This window comes from Eschrichtius robustus, chromosome 19 (genome assembly GCF_028021215.1).
Source record: "Eschrichtius robustus isolate mEscRob2 chromosome 19, mEscRob2.pri, whole genome shotgun sequence".
NCBI lineage: Eukaryota > Metazoa > Chordata > Mammalia > Artiodactyla > Eschrichtiidae > Eschrichtius > Eschrichtius robustus.
Window position 1 is genome coordinate 31,734,520 of NC_090842.1, and position 18,077 is coordinate 31,752,596.

Consider the following 18,077-nt stretch of genomic DNA (forward strand, 5'->3'; position numbering starts at 1 on the left):
TCATAAAGATCCCACTTACTTCTGTCTTTGTTTAGTTCTGTTGGAGAATTCTGATGACTTCTGCTATCACTGCTGCCAGAATTTCTTCTTTTCCTTTTCCCTTTTATCAAAACACTTCTATATACCTTTAGACAGGTCATGAGAAGGGAACAGAAACGAGTTATTTATTGAGCACATCCTGGACTATGTGACTTTGACATGTTATTTAATTCTCACAACTCCATATAGTAATAGTTTTCCTGCTCAGGGGAGGTTAATAAATGCAGCCAAGGTTACATATCTATTAAATAACAGATACAGGATTTACATCAGGGCCTGTCAGGCTTCAACTTCCAAGTACTGCCTACAGTACTACAGAGCAGTAATAATATCCAATTGTAAAATCAAGTCATTCTAAGTCAAATATCAATACAAAGATCTCACATACCTACCTACCTCTTGAAACAAATGAATAGCATTAAAGGTAAAATGAGTTTTAAAATGTCACTTAATGCTGTTTTGGTTAAATGTACAGCATTATGTTTCCTAAACCAGACTGAATTCAAGGTGACACAGAATCCAAACAGCTTCCTAATTTACATCTATCTTGTGACTATCTGAATTAAAAAGGAATCAATTATTTCACATCATTACCTTTTGGCGAAAAGAGAACTTAAACTAATCAAGATGTGTAGCTGTCTGTTAATCAAGATGTGTTGCTGTCTATCAATAATTAAATAAGATTAAAATCAAGACTTCCCTTAAAGTAGAATCTTAGTTTTTTTATCCTGGAGAAAAGGCCACAGAATCAACTGTAGTTAACTTTTTTGTATGCCTCAAAGACTCTGATCTTTATTTTCAACCATGAGAGAAAATGTAGTAAGTTACCTGGCTCCGGGCCTGTGGCTGAGTCCTATAGCAACGCATAATATTCTGGAAGGACTTGTCTTCTTTTGTGACCTGGCAAAGAATAAGAGTACTCTGAGAGAGAATTTGACTTCCAGCATAATACTATGAGATGGTCCGTGAACCTGCTCCCCAGTGACACTGGTGAAAATTATATTAAAAAACAATCATTTAAAGCCTCTGGAAATGGCCCTAAAAGGCATATAACAAATGAAGAAATATGTATTCAAGAAAATCTACTAAAATTCGGTAACGACAGAGGGAATAAATGGTATTTGAGCCAAGACCTAGAATAAAAAATTATAGTAACAAAAAATTCATCAGAGGAATGAAAGACTAGATTTCAACTGGCAAAAAACATTTAGCAAACCTGAAGATGGAGTTGTGCAATCCAAAGAACAGAGAAAAAAAAAAGAATGAGGAAAAATGAACAGAGCTTCAGAGAAATGTGGCACACCAAGAGAGTGTGGGAGTACCAGAAGGAGGGGAGGGAGAGAAGCTGAAAGAAATGTTCAAAGAAATAAAGGCTGAAACATTCCCAAATTTATTTTAAAAACAATCTACATATCCACGAATTTTAACAAATTCCAAGTAGGACAAATGCAAAGAGCTCCATACCAAGACATACAGTAAAAAAGCTGAATGCCAAAGAAAGGGAGAATATCTTGGAAGCATCAAGAGAAAAGCAACTTTTTGCTTACTAGGAAACTCTGATAAAGTAACAGAAAACTTCTCATTAGAAACTATGGAGGCTATGAGACGATGGACAAAGTAAAAACTAAGAATCCAGTATCCAACAAAGTTATCTTTCATAAATGAAAGTGAAATAAATACAATCTCACATAAACATTAAGAAAGAAAATATGCTGCTAGCAGAACCATCTTACATGAAAATACGAAGGAAAGTTCTTCATACTAAAAGTAAGTGACCCCAGGACTTCCCTGGTGGTGCAGTGGTTAAGAATCCACCTGCCAATGCAGGGGACACGGGTTCAAGCCCTGGTCCAGGAAGATTCCACATGCTGCGGAGCAACTAAGCCCATGCACCACAACTACTGAGCCCACGCGCCTAGAGCCTGTGCTCCACAACAAGAGAAGCCACCGCAGTGAGAAGCCCGTGCACTGCAATGAAAAGCAGCCCCCGCTCGCCGCAACTAGAGAAAGCCCACGCGCAGCAACGAAGACCCAACACAGCCAAATAAATAGATTAAATAAATAAATTAAATTAAATTAAATAAAAAAATAGAAGTTAAGTGACCCCACACAGTAATTCAATACACGTGAAAAAACAAAGAGCAATGGTAAAGATCGTTATGTAACTGGAAAGACAGTATAAAATGCCTATTTCTTCTCTTAACTGATTTTTTTTTTAATTGTATAAAACAACATACATACATGAAGAAACGTGATATATATATTTGCCAAAAACAGCACAAAGGAGGAGATTAGGAGGAAAGCTATTCTAGGCTAAGGAAATGACTCCAGATGACAACTCAAGTCCCCAGGAACCAAGAGAGAAATAAGGTAAATAAGTAAATGGTAAATAAGGTTAATATGATAAAAGCTATAAATAAATACTTGCACTCCTTTCTTCTCTCAGCTCCTTTAAAAGTCATAAAAATATTAAATAATAACAATGTGTTTTTGAATTTATAACATTTATGGATAAATATGTATAACAATACTACCACAATATAACAAAAAGGAAACAGTTACATAGAAGTAACACTTCTATATCTCACTGGAATTCAGTTAGTATAAATTTGAAGCTGGTTTTCATAAGTAAAGATGTATATGTGGGGGTTGGAGGAAGTGGGGAGATGCTGATTGAAGGGTACAGATTTCCAGTTATAAGATGAATAAATTTTGGGGAACTAATTTGCAGCATGATGACTATAGTTAACAAACTGAATTGTATACTTGAGAGTTGCTAAGAGAGTTGATCTTAAATATTCTTACTACCAAGAAAAAGTAGCTGGGTGGTAATCATAATGCAATATATACGTGTATCAAATCATCACACTGTACATTTTATACTTACACAATGTGATATGTCAACTATATACAATAAAGATGGGGCAAAAAAAGGGGGGAGATAGAGCAAAAAAAAAAAAAAGTATATGGTAAGCCCCAAAGAAACCACTAAGAAAAAAAAAGTTAAAAAGTCATCACTGAAATTAAAATGCCATGAATGCACGTGAAAATGAAAGCAGTAAAGGAGGAAGAGAGTATCTGAAAGACATGAGACATATATAAAAAACAAAAAGGAAAATGACAAATGTAAATCCAGTTACAACAATAATGTTAAATATGAATGGATTAAACAACAAAATCAAAGGCAGAAATTGTCAGACTAGATAAAAAAAGAGATCCAACTATACTCCGTATATGAGACACACTTTACATTAAAACAAACAGATATGAAAGAAAATGATGGAAAGAAGGTATATCATGCAAACAGCAACCCTAAGAAAGCTGAGTGGCTATACAAATATCACACTACAAAACAGACTTTAAAACAAAAAACAAAAGTTACTAGAGATAAAAAGGGACATTTCATAATGATGAAGGGTCAATCCATCAGACAGGTACAACAATTAAAAACACACATGCACCTAATAACAGAGTACCAAAATATATGAAGTAAAAACTGACAGAAATGAAGGGAGAAATAGGCAATTCAATAATAATATTTAGAGAGTTCAATACCCCACTTTCAATAATGGATGGATACTAGATAGAAGATCAACAAAGAAACAGAAGACTTTAACACTATAAAAAACACTAAAAAACCTTGCAGACATCTATAGAACACTCCACCCAACAACAGAATATACATTCTTCTCAAGTGCACATTGAACATTCTCCATTTTTGCTAGGCTACGAAACTTCAATAAATTTGAAAGGATTGAAGTGATTAATACAAAGTGTGTTTTTTGACCACAATGGATTGAAACTATAAATCATTAACAGAAATTTGGGAAACTCACAAATATGTTGAAATTAACACACCTAGATAACCAGTAAGTCAAATCAAAAGAGAAATTAGAAAACACTTTGAGATGAATGAAAATGAAGACACAACATACCATAACTTATGAGATGCAGCTAAAGCAGTGCTTAGAGGGAAATTTATAGCTCTTAAATGCCGATAGTAAAAAAGAAGAAAGATTAATTACCTAACCATTCATCTTCAGACACTGAAAAAAGAAGAGCAAAAACTAAGCCTAGGGAATTCCCTGGCGGTCCAGGGGTTAGGACTCGGCGCTTTCACTGCCAAGGGCCTGGGTTCGATCCCTGATCAGGGAACTAAGATCCCACCAGCCGTGTGGCACAGCCAGGAAAAACAAAACAAAACAAAACAAAAAAAACCAAAACTAAGCCTAAAGCAAGCAAAAAGAAGGGAATAATAAAGATTAGAGCATATAATAATAAATGAAACCAAAATCTCGATCTTTGACAAAATCAACAAAATTGATAAACCTTCAGCAACAATGACCAAGATAAAAAGAGAGATTGTTAAATTACTACTGACAAAGAATAAAAAAGGACTAAAAGGAATATTATGAACAACTGTGTGCCAACAAATTAGAAAGCCCAGAGGAAACAGACAAATTCCTAGGAAGACATACACTACCAAAACTGATTCTAGAAGAAACAGACAATCTGAATAGACTCATAACAAGAAAAAGAATCATCCATCAATAAACTACCCATAAAGAAAAGCATAGGTCCCAAATGTTCATTGATCAGAAAGTGAAATATGGTTAAGATAGCAATATTCCCCAAATTGATCTACAGATTCAACATAATCTCTATCTGAACCCCACCTGACTTTTTTGTGAAAGGAAGTCAGAATTGACAAATTCATAAAGAATTCCAAGGGATTTAGACTAGCCAAACAAACCTTGAAAAAGAAGAAAAAAGTTACCAATTTTAAAACTTGAAACGTTTGTTTTAAAATGGGTAATGTTATGGGAGTTTCGCCTCAATAAATTATTTTTAAAAACAAAGTCAGATAATAAAAAGTGTTGATGAGAATGTGGAGAAATAAAGACCTTCATATACTATCAGTGGAAATTTAAAATGGTGCAATGACTCAAATAGTTAAACACAGAGTTTACCCTATGACCCAGCAATCCACTCCAAGGTATATACAGAAGCAAAATGAAAAGATGTCCACGTAGAAACTTGTATACAAATATTCATAGCAGCGTTATTTATAATAGCCCCAAAGCAGAAATAATCTAAATGTCCATTACTGATGAATGGTAAACAAAATATCATATATTCATACAATGGAATATCATATTCCAAAACTGACTGTGGTAATTGTCACACATATCTATGAATGTACTAAAATCCACTGAGCTGTGCATTTTAAATGAGTCAATTTTTTCTCAATAAAACTGTTAAAAGTGTTCTGAGAGTAAGGAAGTAGCATCTTTACTTTTTCCTTTAAATTCCTAATGGTACTCACCTTTGCCATCACATAAATGGCACACATTAACAACTGGTCCAGATGTCTGTCCATCATAAGTTCAGGACACTGAATTATGGAGAATTCAAAGCAGGTCCAGATTTTTTTCCTCAGTTCATCTGAAATATCCAATTTAGCACAAAGGTCCCGAAGACGGACACCTGCTAAGTGATAAACCTAGTAGATAAACAAAAATATCTCAAACTTTGTTTATCTAACCCTTGTATTTCCCAAGCTCTAGAACTGGTAAGGGTACATTTTTCTTTAGAAAAATTACCTTTCTAAAGAAAAGCGATAAAGAGCTGGTCTTCCTGGGTCTAATGTTGCTGCTGGTTAAAGGTAGGCCTTGTTTCTGCTGTTGTCCACCTGGGGAAATCTGTTGAATGGCCACCTGACCAGGGACTTGCAAGGTCGTTCCTGTCACCTGTTGAGAGCTTAAGCTTCCAGCCAGGGCCTGAGCATTGAGGGGCTGGATGGAGCCAGTCACAGCTTGTGCCTGCCCCCCAACATTGACTTGGACTGGGAAGAATGTTATTCCTCCATTTTCATTGGCAATGCCTAAAATTTGTTTCAGAGAAAAAAAGCATGAAGAAAATGCTGATACTATAAGATTCTCCAGGCAGAGGTTTTCAATTATTTCCCCTCCCAACCCCTTTCCCCAACTCTTCTCTCATATCATCATTCCAGCCAAATCTCGAGTAACTTTCTAATAAGTGCCACAGAGAAGGAACGCAATATTCAACTCTGCCTTCCTTACCTTGTACAGGAATAGTCACTGTTTGTCCGTTGTTGGCTGTGACAGTGGCTGTCGCCATGGTGACCAAAGTCTGTCCAGGAACTGGTGTGACAGAAACAGCCTCCCCAGATACATTCTGCACAGGAACAGCATTGACTAGAGGCTGTGGGGGGATGCGGCCAGGTGTCCCTCCATCAGTGGGGCTATCATTCTCAACAAATAGCCGCCTTCTGGTAGAGCTGGCTGTTGGAGAACTGTACCTATCGTATAATGTGGTTGGAGACGTTATGCCTAGGGTTAAAAAAAAATCATTTAACTCAAGGAGACAGATCTGACTTCCATCCTAGAAGTGATGTTCACAACTAATTAGTGTTTGAAATACTATATAATCAAAAAACAAAAATTACAGGAGTCACATCATAGCTACATTCAATGAATGAAAATTCAACTGAATACTATTAAGAGCACAATTTAAAGAAAGGATTTTTCTCTATGTGTCTCACAGTGTTCCCTTCTTCACTCCACCTTCTGCTAAATCAAACTAGACTTTGCCCTCCACTACCACAGGGTCCTGAGGACTGAGGGGCAATTTAAATAATTTTCTACCATATTCAATTTCTACAGAACACTCATGTAAGATGTGATTTCACTGTAAAGATACTACTTGATAAGAAGACTTGATGGATTTGATATTACTATGTGTTATCTGGGAGCATTTACCCCCTGTTTTATGCATTTTCATCTTTGCCATTTTTTACATGTAGAAAGTTACTAAAATTCAATTTGGTTCTTTAGCAAGAATGGACATACATGTTTTGGATTCAATTAAGCTTAGTTTATTTTTTTTTTAAACAACTTTACTGAGATATGATTCACACATATTTCACCCACTTAAATTGTACAATTCAGTGGTTCTGGGTATATTACTAGCTTTCTAAAATTGTGATAAAATACATATAGCATAGGACTTGGCATTTCACCCGCTGTTAAGTGTACAGCTCAGCGGCACTGCATTCACAGTGCTGTGCAAACACCACCACCATCTTTTCCAAAGCTTTTTCAACATCCCACACAGAAACTCTGTTAACCATTATAGTTAAGTATTCACACCGCTGTATGAATTTTTGAGAAGCATCCCTTTCCCTCTTCCATGTCCAGCTGTAAAAACTGCACATCACTGGGTTTTAAATATTAAAATCTATGTAGGGAGTTCATAAGAGGACTGACAGGAGTAGTTCTGACAGACTGTGGCTTAACATTATAATTTCCTGGTGATACAAAAGCAAATAAATGTACTAGATTTATATTTGGAACAAAGCTGCAGAGTTAGGAAGAATACATTAATTATGATCCTTATCTCTGGATAAACAACAAGGTCCTATTGTATAGCACAGGGAACTATATTCAATATCCTGTGATAAACCATTATGAAAAAGACTATGTATAACTGAGTCACTTTGCTATACAGCAGAAATTAACACAACATTGTAAATCAACTATACTTCAATAAAATTTTTTAAAAAGTGTTTCAAGGACTTCCCTAGCGGTCCAGTGGTTAAGACTCCACGCTTCCAACGCAGGGGACACAGGTTTGATCCCTGGCTGGGGAACTAGGATCCCACATATCGCGTGGCACGGCCAAAAAAAAAAAAAGTGTTTCAAATTATGATCATTATCTCATAAAATATTAAAAGACCTCATGAAAATGGAGAAGTGATAAGTACAAAAAAATGAAGTTTAAAGTCAAGTCCTAATCCATTGATTAGGGAAGGAAAAACTCTACAGAAATAGGACTGAGGAAGACCAGCTATCAGATCTATGGGTCTCAGTGGATAATAAGCAGAAAAATAAACCATTAAGCCATTATGCCTCCTCTTTCAAAAATGAGTAAGTTTTCACATAGATCATCCCTATTCATTGAGTATGCACTGACACAGAGTGAGTCCTCATTTTAAAACTGATCTTTCTTCTATAGCCAGTGCTTATCAATTACATTAAAAAGTTGATCTAGAAACAAGAATATCCTTCTAATGGAATCCAAGGATTTAGAACTCTCTGGATTTACAGAATTGCTTTTTTTAAAAGTAGTTTTATCTGAAGTATGTAAACTTAAACGTTGCACCTGGCAGATGTTATAAAGAACTGCCTAAAATGTAACCAGATGAAAAGCAAAACTTCCCTTTTCTGTACCTCAGGGCCAGCAATGCTGTTGTATTAACCAGGGTAGCACTGCTCAACTGACAGGAGTCAAAGCTGAACATGCTTGGGAATTCCCTGGCAGTCCAGTGGTTAGGACTTGGTGCTTTCACTTCCAGGGCCAGGGTTCAGTCCCTGGTCAGGGAACTATGATCCCATAAGCTGCAAGGCGCAGCTAAAAAAAAAAAAAAAAGGCTGAACATGCTCAGGCCATTCAGTCCTCTTAACTCAATGGCTCATCTGTACCTAATTAGATCATACACTCTACCTTTAAGAAGATTTTTCTGTTTCTTTCGATTTTAAAAGTAATACATATTCATCTTAAAAAATTTACAGAAATCACCTAGAATTCTATTACCGAACAATAATCATTAATAGTTTGGTTTTTCCATTTCAGCCCTTTTGCATGCTTATAGAAAAAAACACACTTAAAAAATAGGAATCACATTAATATACAGCATTCTATTTTAAAAGACAATTGACTTTTCAACGCATTTTCCTGTGTTCTTTAATATTTTTCAAAAGCATTAAAGTGATCCATGTGGTACTATAATGCACAGAATATTTTCTTCTATATACATCCTACTAACTTCACTTGTAGTTTTAGATGGAATTTAAATCTCCAGATGCTAGGCCCCAAAATACTTCCCTTAATATTTTAAACTTACTTCTTCCAAGTCCTCCAGCATCAGCACGAACTTCACTCACCCTTCTGGGAGTCAAAGGGGAGCCAGCAATACAAATTTCATCCGCTCTTTCCAGGTTCTGAGGTGGCATGACCTATTAGGGAATGTTTACACAGGATGCCATTATTCAAAAAAGTATTGTAATTAGAAATATAATAATAATCTAAGGCAAAAGAAAACTATCTTGGCTCATCAGTTATTCCACCTAAATAAAATCCCCTGTCTTTTCCACTTTCACACTGAAGTTAAAAAAAATTCTGGCAGGCTTAAAAAATTCAAACCTAATAATTGGATACTAAATATAAATTAACCTTCATTACTGATTTGGAGAATTAGACAACCATTTTAAGGTATAGAAACCTGATTAGAAAATCAAGAAAGAACACTGAAGTCTTACTCTGTCACTGAAACCCTGGGGCAGTCACAAATTATTTCTGACTCTTGGTTCCTCTTAGATATAGGGGTGATTGTACCAAATTAAACCCAGCTATTACCCTCCCATACTCATGAGGAAGATGCTAAGTTTAACTGTGGTCGGTGAAAGAGAATTATGAATAGACTAGATATTGATATACTTTTATCATAGAAAGAGGTTAACATCTTTTCACAAACCTCTTCGCATGTAGGAACTCTGTTTTCATTGTCTCTAATTCTGTCCCATAGTGGAGACTCTGGTTTCCACGCCAAATGATCCAAGATCTGTTCTTCAATCTGATTAAGGTGTTTTACCACTTCTCTACAAAGGCCATCTTCTGCTCTAATGAATACTTCTATCACCTGAAATTTTTTTAAATGTCTTGGTTTGTTTAGTAATAATAATTTTTTAACAAAAAAAATTGTTCAAGTGCAAAAGCAAAATCGGTAAACTTAATTAAGTTTTTTTTACATATTTATAGAAACAAGTCAATTTATCAAAAATTACTAGTTTAAAGAATAATACTATTTTGAAACAGCTGCTCTTCCTTTCACTATCTTTATAAATAATTATTTAAACTGCATGTATGAATTATATAAAATCTTCTGTAGAGTGATACATTTCAAAAATCTTTAAAAATTTCAAAAATCTTTAAAAAACATGCCTTGTCTATTGAGATTAAGAAACATTACTCAAAACTTCATATTTATTTTTTTATAAATTTATTTATTTATTATTATTCTTTTTGGCTGCATTGGGTCTTTGTTGCTGCACATGGGCTTTCTCTAGTTGCGGTGAGCAGGGGTTACTCTTCACTGTGGCGTGCGGGCTTCTCATTGCGGTGGCGTCTATTGTTGCAGAGCACAGGCTCTAGGCGCACGGGCTTCAGTAGATGTGGCACACGGGCTCAGTAGTTGTGGCTCGTGGGCTTAGCTGCTCTGCGGCAGGTGGGATCTTCCCGGACCAGGGCTCGAACCCGTGTCCCCTGCATTCGCAGGCAGATTCTTAACCGCTACGCCACCAGGGAAGTCCCAAAATTTCACATTTAAAAACTCTGAACATTCAGTCTATGCCACTATAAAAATTAGTTTTGACTACTGTAGGAGAATTAAATCCATACACTAAATCAATATTAAGAGGGAAACCAAATCAATGCTATAACTCTGTGCCTCTATATAACATGTGAAAAGAAGTTGTTTTTTTTTTTTTTTGAAAGACACTTTCATTTAATTTTCATAAAATAAAAAAGAAGGTTGTGGGGATTTCCCTGGTGGTCCAGTGGTTAAGAATCTGCCTTTCAATGCATGGGACACAGGTTCGATCCCTGGTCGGGGAACTAAGATCCCACGTGCCACAGGGCAACTAAGCCCGTGCACCACAACTACTGAGCCTGCACGCCTCAATGAAAGATCTCGCATGCCGCAACGAAGATCCCGCATGTCGCAACTAAGACCCGACACAGCCAAATAAATAAGTCAATATTTTTTTAAAAAAAAGAAGGTTGCTATCACGATTAGCGAGTGATGTGTTTGCTACTTTTCTAAAACCTCCTTAGCTCATAAAATGAAAGTATTCTAAAAGACTTTATCAGATAAAAGGAGGAATTATATGAAACTTTTACACAAAATAGGTTTATATAATACATTGAAAGAATATATATAGTTCTTAAGACTCCTATTTCTTCTCTGCTCCCCATTTAGAGTGGAAATTATTAAATATGTAATTAAAAATAGAAGAAATGTACTCATATATTAAAATTAATTAGATGGCTAACCACAGGAAGTGGATCTCATCTATAATTTCCTCATCAGCTTCAGATTTTTAAAAATACCTTGTAAAAATGATAAAGTGGCACATCAAATATTTCAGTAATACACGGAAAATTCCCAGGAGGCTTATAAGAAAAAGTGACGACCTCAAGGCAGCAGGCCAAGAGCGATCTGTGGAATGCATCTTGTTCCAGAATGCCCTATTAAAAAAAACAAAGCTTTAACATTTAGAAACCTTTATATACCCTTCTGTATGTTTTCAAAATAAAAAAAATTGTCCTAAAACAGCCTTTTAAATTCCTACATCCATATATAGCCATATACTATTTTTATTGAAGTACAGTTGATTTACAATATTATATTAGTTTCAGGTATACAGCCTAGTGATTCAGTATTTCTGCAGATTATACTCTAAATAAAGTTATTACAAGATAATGGCTATAATTGACTGTGCTATACAATATATCCTTGTTGCTTATCTATTTTTATACATAGTAGTTAGTATCTGTTAATCCCATACGCCTAATTTGCCCCTTACCCCTTCCCTCTCCCCTTTGATAACCCAAGTTTGTTTTCTATATATGTGAGCCTGTTTCTGTTTCGCATATTTTTTACATTCCATATGTAAGTGATATCATACTGTATTTTTCTTTCTCTGTTTGATTTATTTCACTAAGCATAATATTCTCTAGGTCCATCCATGTTGCTGCAAATGGCAGAATTTCACTCTATTTTATGGCTCAGTAACATTCCATTGTATACACAGCCATATTTTTATATAGAATAAGATAAGTGTAAATAGTTACAAGGAGTTAGAACAATTATTTGTCAATTTTACAATTTTCTCTAAAATGTCATTTAAAAATTAATTTAAAAAAAATTATTTTTATTGATGTCATTAAAAGTAATATCACTTGTACAATCTAGAAAAATTATCTTAGCCAAAGATCAATGGTTGAATATTTATGTTAAATTCCTATATAGTCAATACTCAATTTATTCTATACATGGCTTGAATTAAAACTCTATGTTATTTAAAAACCTCAATTAAGGTTAAGTCTGAATGTTTTAATCCTTGACTACAGAGTCTTACTACCCACAGAAACTGCTGCAATGAGAAACACTAAGCAGGGGACTGGAGGTAAGAGGACTCAGAACACAAGTTTCCTTAGATGCCAATCTTATTCCCTCAAAGCCATATATTATTTTTTCAATAATGGCTTTTTTTTTGGTGGGTGGGGCTGAAAGGAAACTACATTTTATTGTGGTGCTCAGTACATTAGCTATTTACTCACAGATAAATCCATGTCTCCCAGTCTTTTTTGTTCCTGCTCAATAACAGATTCTAATACTTTATAGTAAAGCATCTCTGCAAAACGAAAATGTTTGCTGGCAATTTCTGCATAAATAATAGAAAACACAAAAATCACATGCAAAGAACATAAATATTGTGGAAAGTGAGGGTCCATCCCAACCCCTACCGCAGAATAAAATTTAAAAACCAACCCAACACTTCATATACACGCACTTCCTACAGTTGCTATTTCAATCATCCCTAAGATTCCTTAATTTCTTCTTCATGGTAACACTGAAATTTTTCTAAAATTGTGAAATGAAATTTGCACATAAAAACTGCCATAGCACTCCATCAAGATTCACACTTTTTTTTTTTTTTTTTGTATTTTGAATAGAGCAGCTCTATGCTAAGAGGTATGTAATTGGTTTATTATTCCACTCCTACTTGGTATTCATACTTCATGACATCAAACAACTCCAATGGGTCTGGGCATGTAACAACTATTATATTCTGTCCTTGTTCTTAACATTTTGAAGAATCACTATAGTTCTATACTGAAAATCCAGTCTACAAATGAAAACCAAAGATTTTTTTAAAGTGCCAGAAGTCCAACATAATAAAGATTATCAGTCTAAAATTTCTCTCTTATTGAGAATGGCCCAGAAATCAGTTGGTTGACAGAAAAGTTGGACATCCATGTTCTGGCCCTCAGTCTAAAGTCAAATTTTTTCTTCATATTTCTGACTCAGTTTCCAAGAAAGGAATGCATGTAGTTAAATTTCAAAGATGAGAACAATATAGATAATATTAAGACTTACCTTTAGCACAATTACTGATATCCTCATCTGGCTGGGAATGCTGAGAATATATTTCATACATTTCTTTCAATCTGTTGGCTATAGCCTGGGTTGGATCTCTGGAACACGTCCTAAAAAAATAAGAAGAAATTATCTGATTTAAAGGCTTTGTCAAGTCACAAAGTGATAAACTATTTACAACTCTGTAATTTCAGAGTAATTTTAACCTGTAAATATAAAATACTTCAAACAGAAACTATACACTTCCCTATTAATCCAGGAGATCCCATAATTCCTTATCAAAGGTGTTAGTATTACCATTTGAATGAAAAAATATTTCTTTCATGGAGCTGTACCTTTTACTGCAGTTAAGTTTAGCAACTTTGACCGGTGCCTATTTGATGTGCGTGACCCACCGAGCCTACACATCTGCAATCACTGATGACAAACAAAATTGCCCTCAACTGTTTCCCTAGAGGGCAGTACAACTCTTATTAAGAACTCCTAGAAGAAAATGGAATGAAGGGTATATGATCTATACTACAACAAACTTACATAAATCATTACTGGCATTCTACATTTTTTCCTCCAAAATGAAGTTTATTTCATTGATTTTTTTTTTTTTTTTTTTTTTTTTTTACTGGAAAGGCAATATATGTTCAATGCAGAAGCATAATACAGATGATCACCATGTGGGCTTTTGTAACAACTATGTCTTTATCTCGATCATAAACAAATATTCTCTGTAAAAATGCAGCAAGTTTAGAAAATTATAAAGGAAATATAATCAATTATAATCCTGGTAGAGATGGCTACTGAATATCATATGCAAGCAGAATGTTATTTATGAACATACACACAGGTTACAAAAACAGGACCCTTTGGTTTTACCTAGTATCTACTGGCAATATTTAACTCCACTAATGGTTATTTAAGATTAAAGAAGCTGTTACTCCTAGTTAGAGACTGTAAAGAGATCTGGAAGACATAACATTTAAGACAGGCTTCTAAAATGTATTTATAAAATGCTTCTGAATTCTAGGTAAACAAGGTCCATCTGAGAAATATGACTTAGGAAGAGGCCATACAGACAAACCCTGTTGGGTGTCAATCACAATCAAGTTTATGAATAAAGTAGACTTCATGAAAATGTACAGGAAAATTAGTCAGTCTTGGTATTTAATGAGTCTAGCTATGAGTGGGAAATTATGGTATGTTTATACAGGGCTTTCTTACACCATACCACCAGAAATCAAATTGGCTCCTATAGAGTCTACATCATTAAATCATAAATTTTTAGGAACAGGAGCAGTCTTGGAGGTAATTTTGTCAAATAAATTTACCAAAAATTATGCACAGGTAATGAAATTCAGTCTATTGTGTTTTTCACTAACACTCCCTGATATTCCTACTAGTATCAGACAGATCAAAGGAACTAAAGGTAGTTGACTTCCTTTTCAGGCTAAGGGTGTTTTATAAAACTTAGAAAGTTACAGTGGTTTTACATTGGTTATGAATCTAACTGGCTATCTTTTCAAATCTGACCAACCCTTCAGAAATGTGCTCAGGTCCAATCCTCTTCCTGAAGCCCTTTGACAAACACCCATCTTTACAGATCCCCCGCTTCCCTGAAATCTTAAGAGAGAACAACTGGCAATAGATAGTTTGGTGCTTTATTCCACAGTGTCTAGTGTTATTAGTGACTATCTCCTGAACTATGTTAAAAAAAATCTGAGAGGTATGGACTGAATGTTTGTGTTGCCCCCCTCCTTACCCCTTGCCCCAAATTCATATGTTCAAATCTAATCCCCAATGTGATGGTGTATGGAGGTGGGGCATTTGGGAGGGATTAGGTCATGAGGGTGGAGTCCTCATGAATGGAATTAGAGCCCTTATAAAGGAGACCCTATAGAGCTCCTTTGCCTCCTTCTGCTACATGAGGACACAGCAAAAGACAGCTATCTATAAACCAGGAAGCAGTCCTCACCAGACACTGAATCTGTTAGCACCTTGATCTTGGACTTCCAGCCTCTAGAACTGTGAGAAATTTATTTCTGTTGTTTATAAGCAGTCTACCATATTCTGTTATAGCAGCCCAAGAAGACTAAGATACTGAGAAAAAAAGGGTCATTTTCTATTCACATGTTTTATATTGCTATGTCCTCTAAGGACTAACAACAGAACTGAGCATGCAATTGATATAAAATTATCAATGGGTGAATTAAGGCACAAAGGGTGAAAAATTAAAATAGAAAATTGGAAAACAGTCAACAACCAAATCTTAGAAGGCAAGAAGGGCTCAAACTAACCTTAGAATCTGTTCCAGTTTCTCACTTGGTGCATTCCTGAGGCCTGTGAGCATGGTGTGAAGACGACTCAAGCTATGTGTAGCTGTAGAAACTGGAGTCACACAAGGGCTGTTACCCTTAATGTACCTCACACCAGTAAGAGGGGTAGAGATCCTAAGTGCTTTAGACTACAGAGGAGGAAAAAGAACATTATTTTAGGTCAAAAAGACCTAAATTACTTTCAGTTACTTCATGAATGGGAATTTCAAGCTAATCAGAACTTTATATTATCAATAAATATTAGTGATTTCTGTCACCATTCTTGGAATTTAAATGTTACACCACCAAGAGCCACCACTACCCATGTGAAATTGTGTGAAAGGACAATCTGCACTTTAGCCAACTAAGAAGTTTGTCTCTTAAAAGTTAAATGTTTATGGGAATTCCCTGGCGGTCCAGTGGTTAGGACTCCACACTTTCACTGCCGAGGGCCCAGTTTCAATCCCTGGTCAGGGAACTAAGATCCCACCAACCACACTGGGTGGCACAGCCAAAAAAAAAAAGTAAAAATTAAAAAAAAGGTTAAATGTTTAAGATAAGGCATAGTTCCCTATTATTCCTCCTTCAAAACTTAAGCTTGAAGGCAAAAATAAGCATGAAAATATTAAGGCTATCTCTGACAAACAGAATTTCACTGTTCCCATCTACTGCTATTTTTGTAATTACTCAAAGACTGACAAAAGAAAGCTGAGAATAAATCTGGCCCAAATGAAATCCATGATTTAACAAAAGCTCATCTAAATAATCAGATTTGGACTGCCCTGGTGGCACAATGGTTAAGAATCCGCCTGCCAATGCAGGGGACATGGGTTCAAGCCCTGGCCCGGGAAGATCCCACATGCCGCGGAGCAACTAAGCCCATGCGCCACAACTACTGAGCCTGCGCTCTAGAGCCTGTGAGCCACAACTACTGAGCCCACGTGCCACAACTACTGAAGCCCGCGCGCCTAGAGCCCATGCTCCACAACAAGAGAAGCCACCACAATGAGAAGCCCACAAAATGCAAAAAAGAGTAGCCCCAGCTCGCCACAACTAGAGAAAGCCCACGCGCAGCAATGAAGACCCAACACAGCCAAAAATAAATTAATTAATTAATTTATAAAAAAATAAAAAATAATCAAATTTGCTTCACAGAGAGGATAAAACAAACATTCTTAGATGCAGAATACAACCTGATGCAGAATAGCCTTCTTCAGTCTTCTTGCCCTTCTTTACCTTTAGTTACTAGAACCTATCACAGTTTTTCCCCCCAAAGCAGACAGATCTTCAGAGAAATAAGTTTAAGTGAAATTCTTGAACACAAATATGAAAAAAATATAACTTAACGTCAAGAATTTAAGCATGAATACATAGGCTATAAATTTAAGAAAACTGAAATCGTATCAAGTATCTTTTCCGACCACAACGCTATGACACTAGATATCAATTACAGGAAAAGATCTGTAAAAAATACAAACACATGGAGGCTAAACAATACACTACTTAATAACCAAGAGATCACTGAAGAAATCACAGAGGAAATAAAAAAATACCTAGAAACAAGTGACAATGAAAACACGACGACCCAAAACCTATAGGATGCAGCAAAAGCAGTTCTAAGAGGGAAGTTTATAGCAATACAATCCTACCTCAAGAAACAAGAAACATCTCAAATAAACAACCTAACCTTACACCTAAAGCAATTAGAGAAAGAAGAATTAAAAAACCCCAAAGTTAGCAGAAGGAAAGAAATCAAAAAGATCAGATCAGAAATAAATGAAAAAGAAATGAAGGAAACGATAGCAAAGATCAATAAAACTAAAAGCTGGTTCTTTGAGAAGATAAACAAAATTGATAAACCATTAGCCAGACTCATCAAGAAAAAAGGGAGAAGACTCAAATCAACAGAATTAGAAATGAAAAAGGAGAAGTAACAACTGACACTGCTGAAATACAAAGGATCATGAGAGATTACTACAAGCAACTATATGCCAAAAGAATGGACAACCTGGAAGAAATGGACAAATTCTTAGAAATGCACAACCTTCCGAGACTGAACCAGGAAGAAATGGAAAATATGAACAGACCAATCACAAGCACTGAAATTGAAACTGTGATTAAAAATCCTCCAACAAACAAAAGCCCAAGACCAGATGACTTCACAGGCAAATTCTATCATTTAGAGAAGAGCTAACACCTATCCTTCTCAAAATCTTCCAAAATATGCCAGAAGGAGGAACACTCCCAAACTCATTCTACAAAGCCAGCTCCACCCTGATACCAAAACCAGACAAAGATGTCACAAAGAAAGAAAACTACAGGCCAATATCACTGATGAACATAGATGCAAAAATCCTCAACAAAATACTAGCAAACAGAATCCAACAGCACATTAAAAGGATCATACACCATGATCAAGTGGGGTTTATCCCAGGAATGCAAGGATTCTTCAATATACGCAAATCAATCAATGTGATACACCATATTAA

The 18,077-nt window shown here is 35.5% G+C and overlaps 1 protein-coding gene across 2 annotated transcripts in view; it reads right to left on the reverse strand.

Moving 5' to 3' along the window:
• RBL2 (RB transcriptional corepressor like 2) overlaps positions 1 to 18,077 on the reverse strand; it is a 48,680-nt gene that overhangs the window by 11,266 nt on the left and 19,337 nt on the right. For both annotated transcript variants that reach the window (XM_068529414.1, XM_068529415.1), the window contains 11 exons: positions 15,571 to 15,737; positions 13,283 to 13,392; positions 12,463 to 12,566; positions 11,230 to 11,367; positions 9,596 to 9,760; positions 8,966 to 9,077; positions 6,123 to 6,392; positions 5,643 to 5,923; positions 5,366 to 5,542; positions 868 to 939; positions 20 to 125 (listed from right to left, as the gene is read on the reverse strand). In XM_068529414.1, coding sequence (XP_068385515.1) covers positions 20 to 125; positions 868 to 939; positions 5,366 to 5,542; positions 5,643 to 5,923; positions 6,123 to 6,392; positions 8,966 to 9,077; positions 9,596 to 9,760; positions 11,230 to 11,367; positions 12,463 to 12,566; positions 13,283 to 13,392; positions 15,571 to 15,737 — 1,702 coding nt within the window. The remainder of the gene's footprint in view (positions 1 to 19; positions 126 to 867; positions 940 to 5,365; positions 5,543 to 5,642; positions 5,924 to 6,122; positions 6,393 to 8,965; positions 9,078 to 9,595; positions 9,761 to 11,229; positions 11,368 to 12,462; positions 12,567 to 13,282; positions 13,393 to 15,570; positions 15,738 to 18,077) is intronic.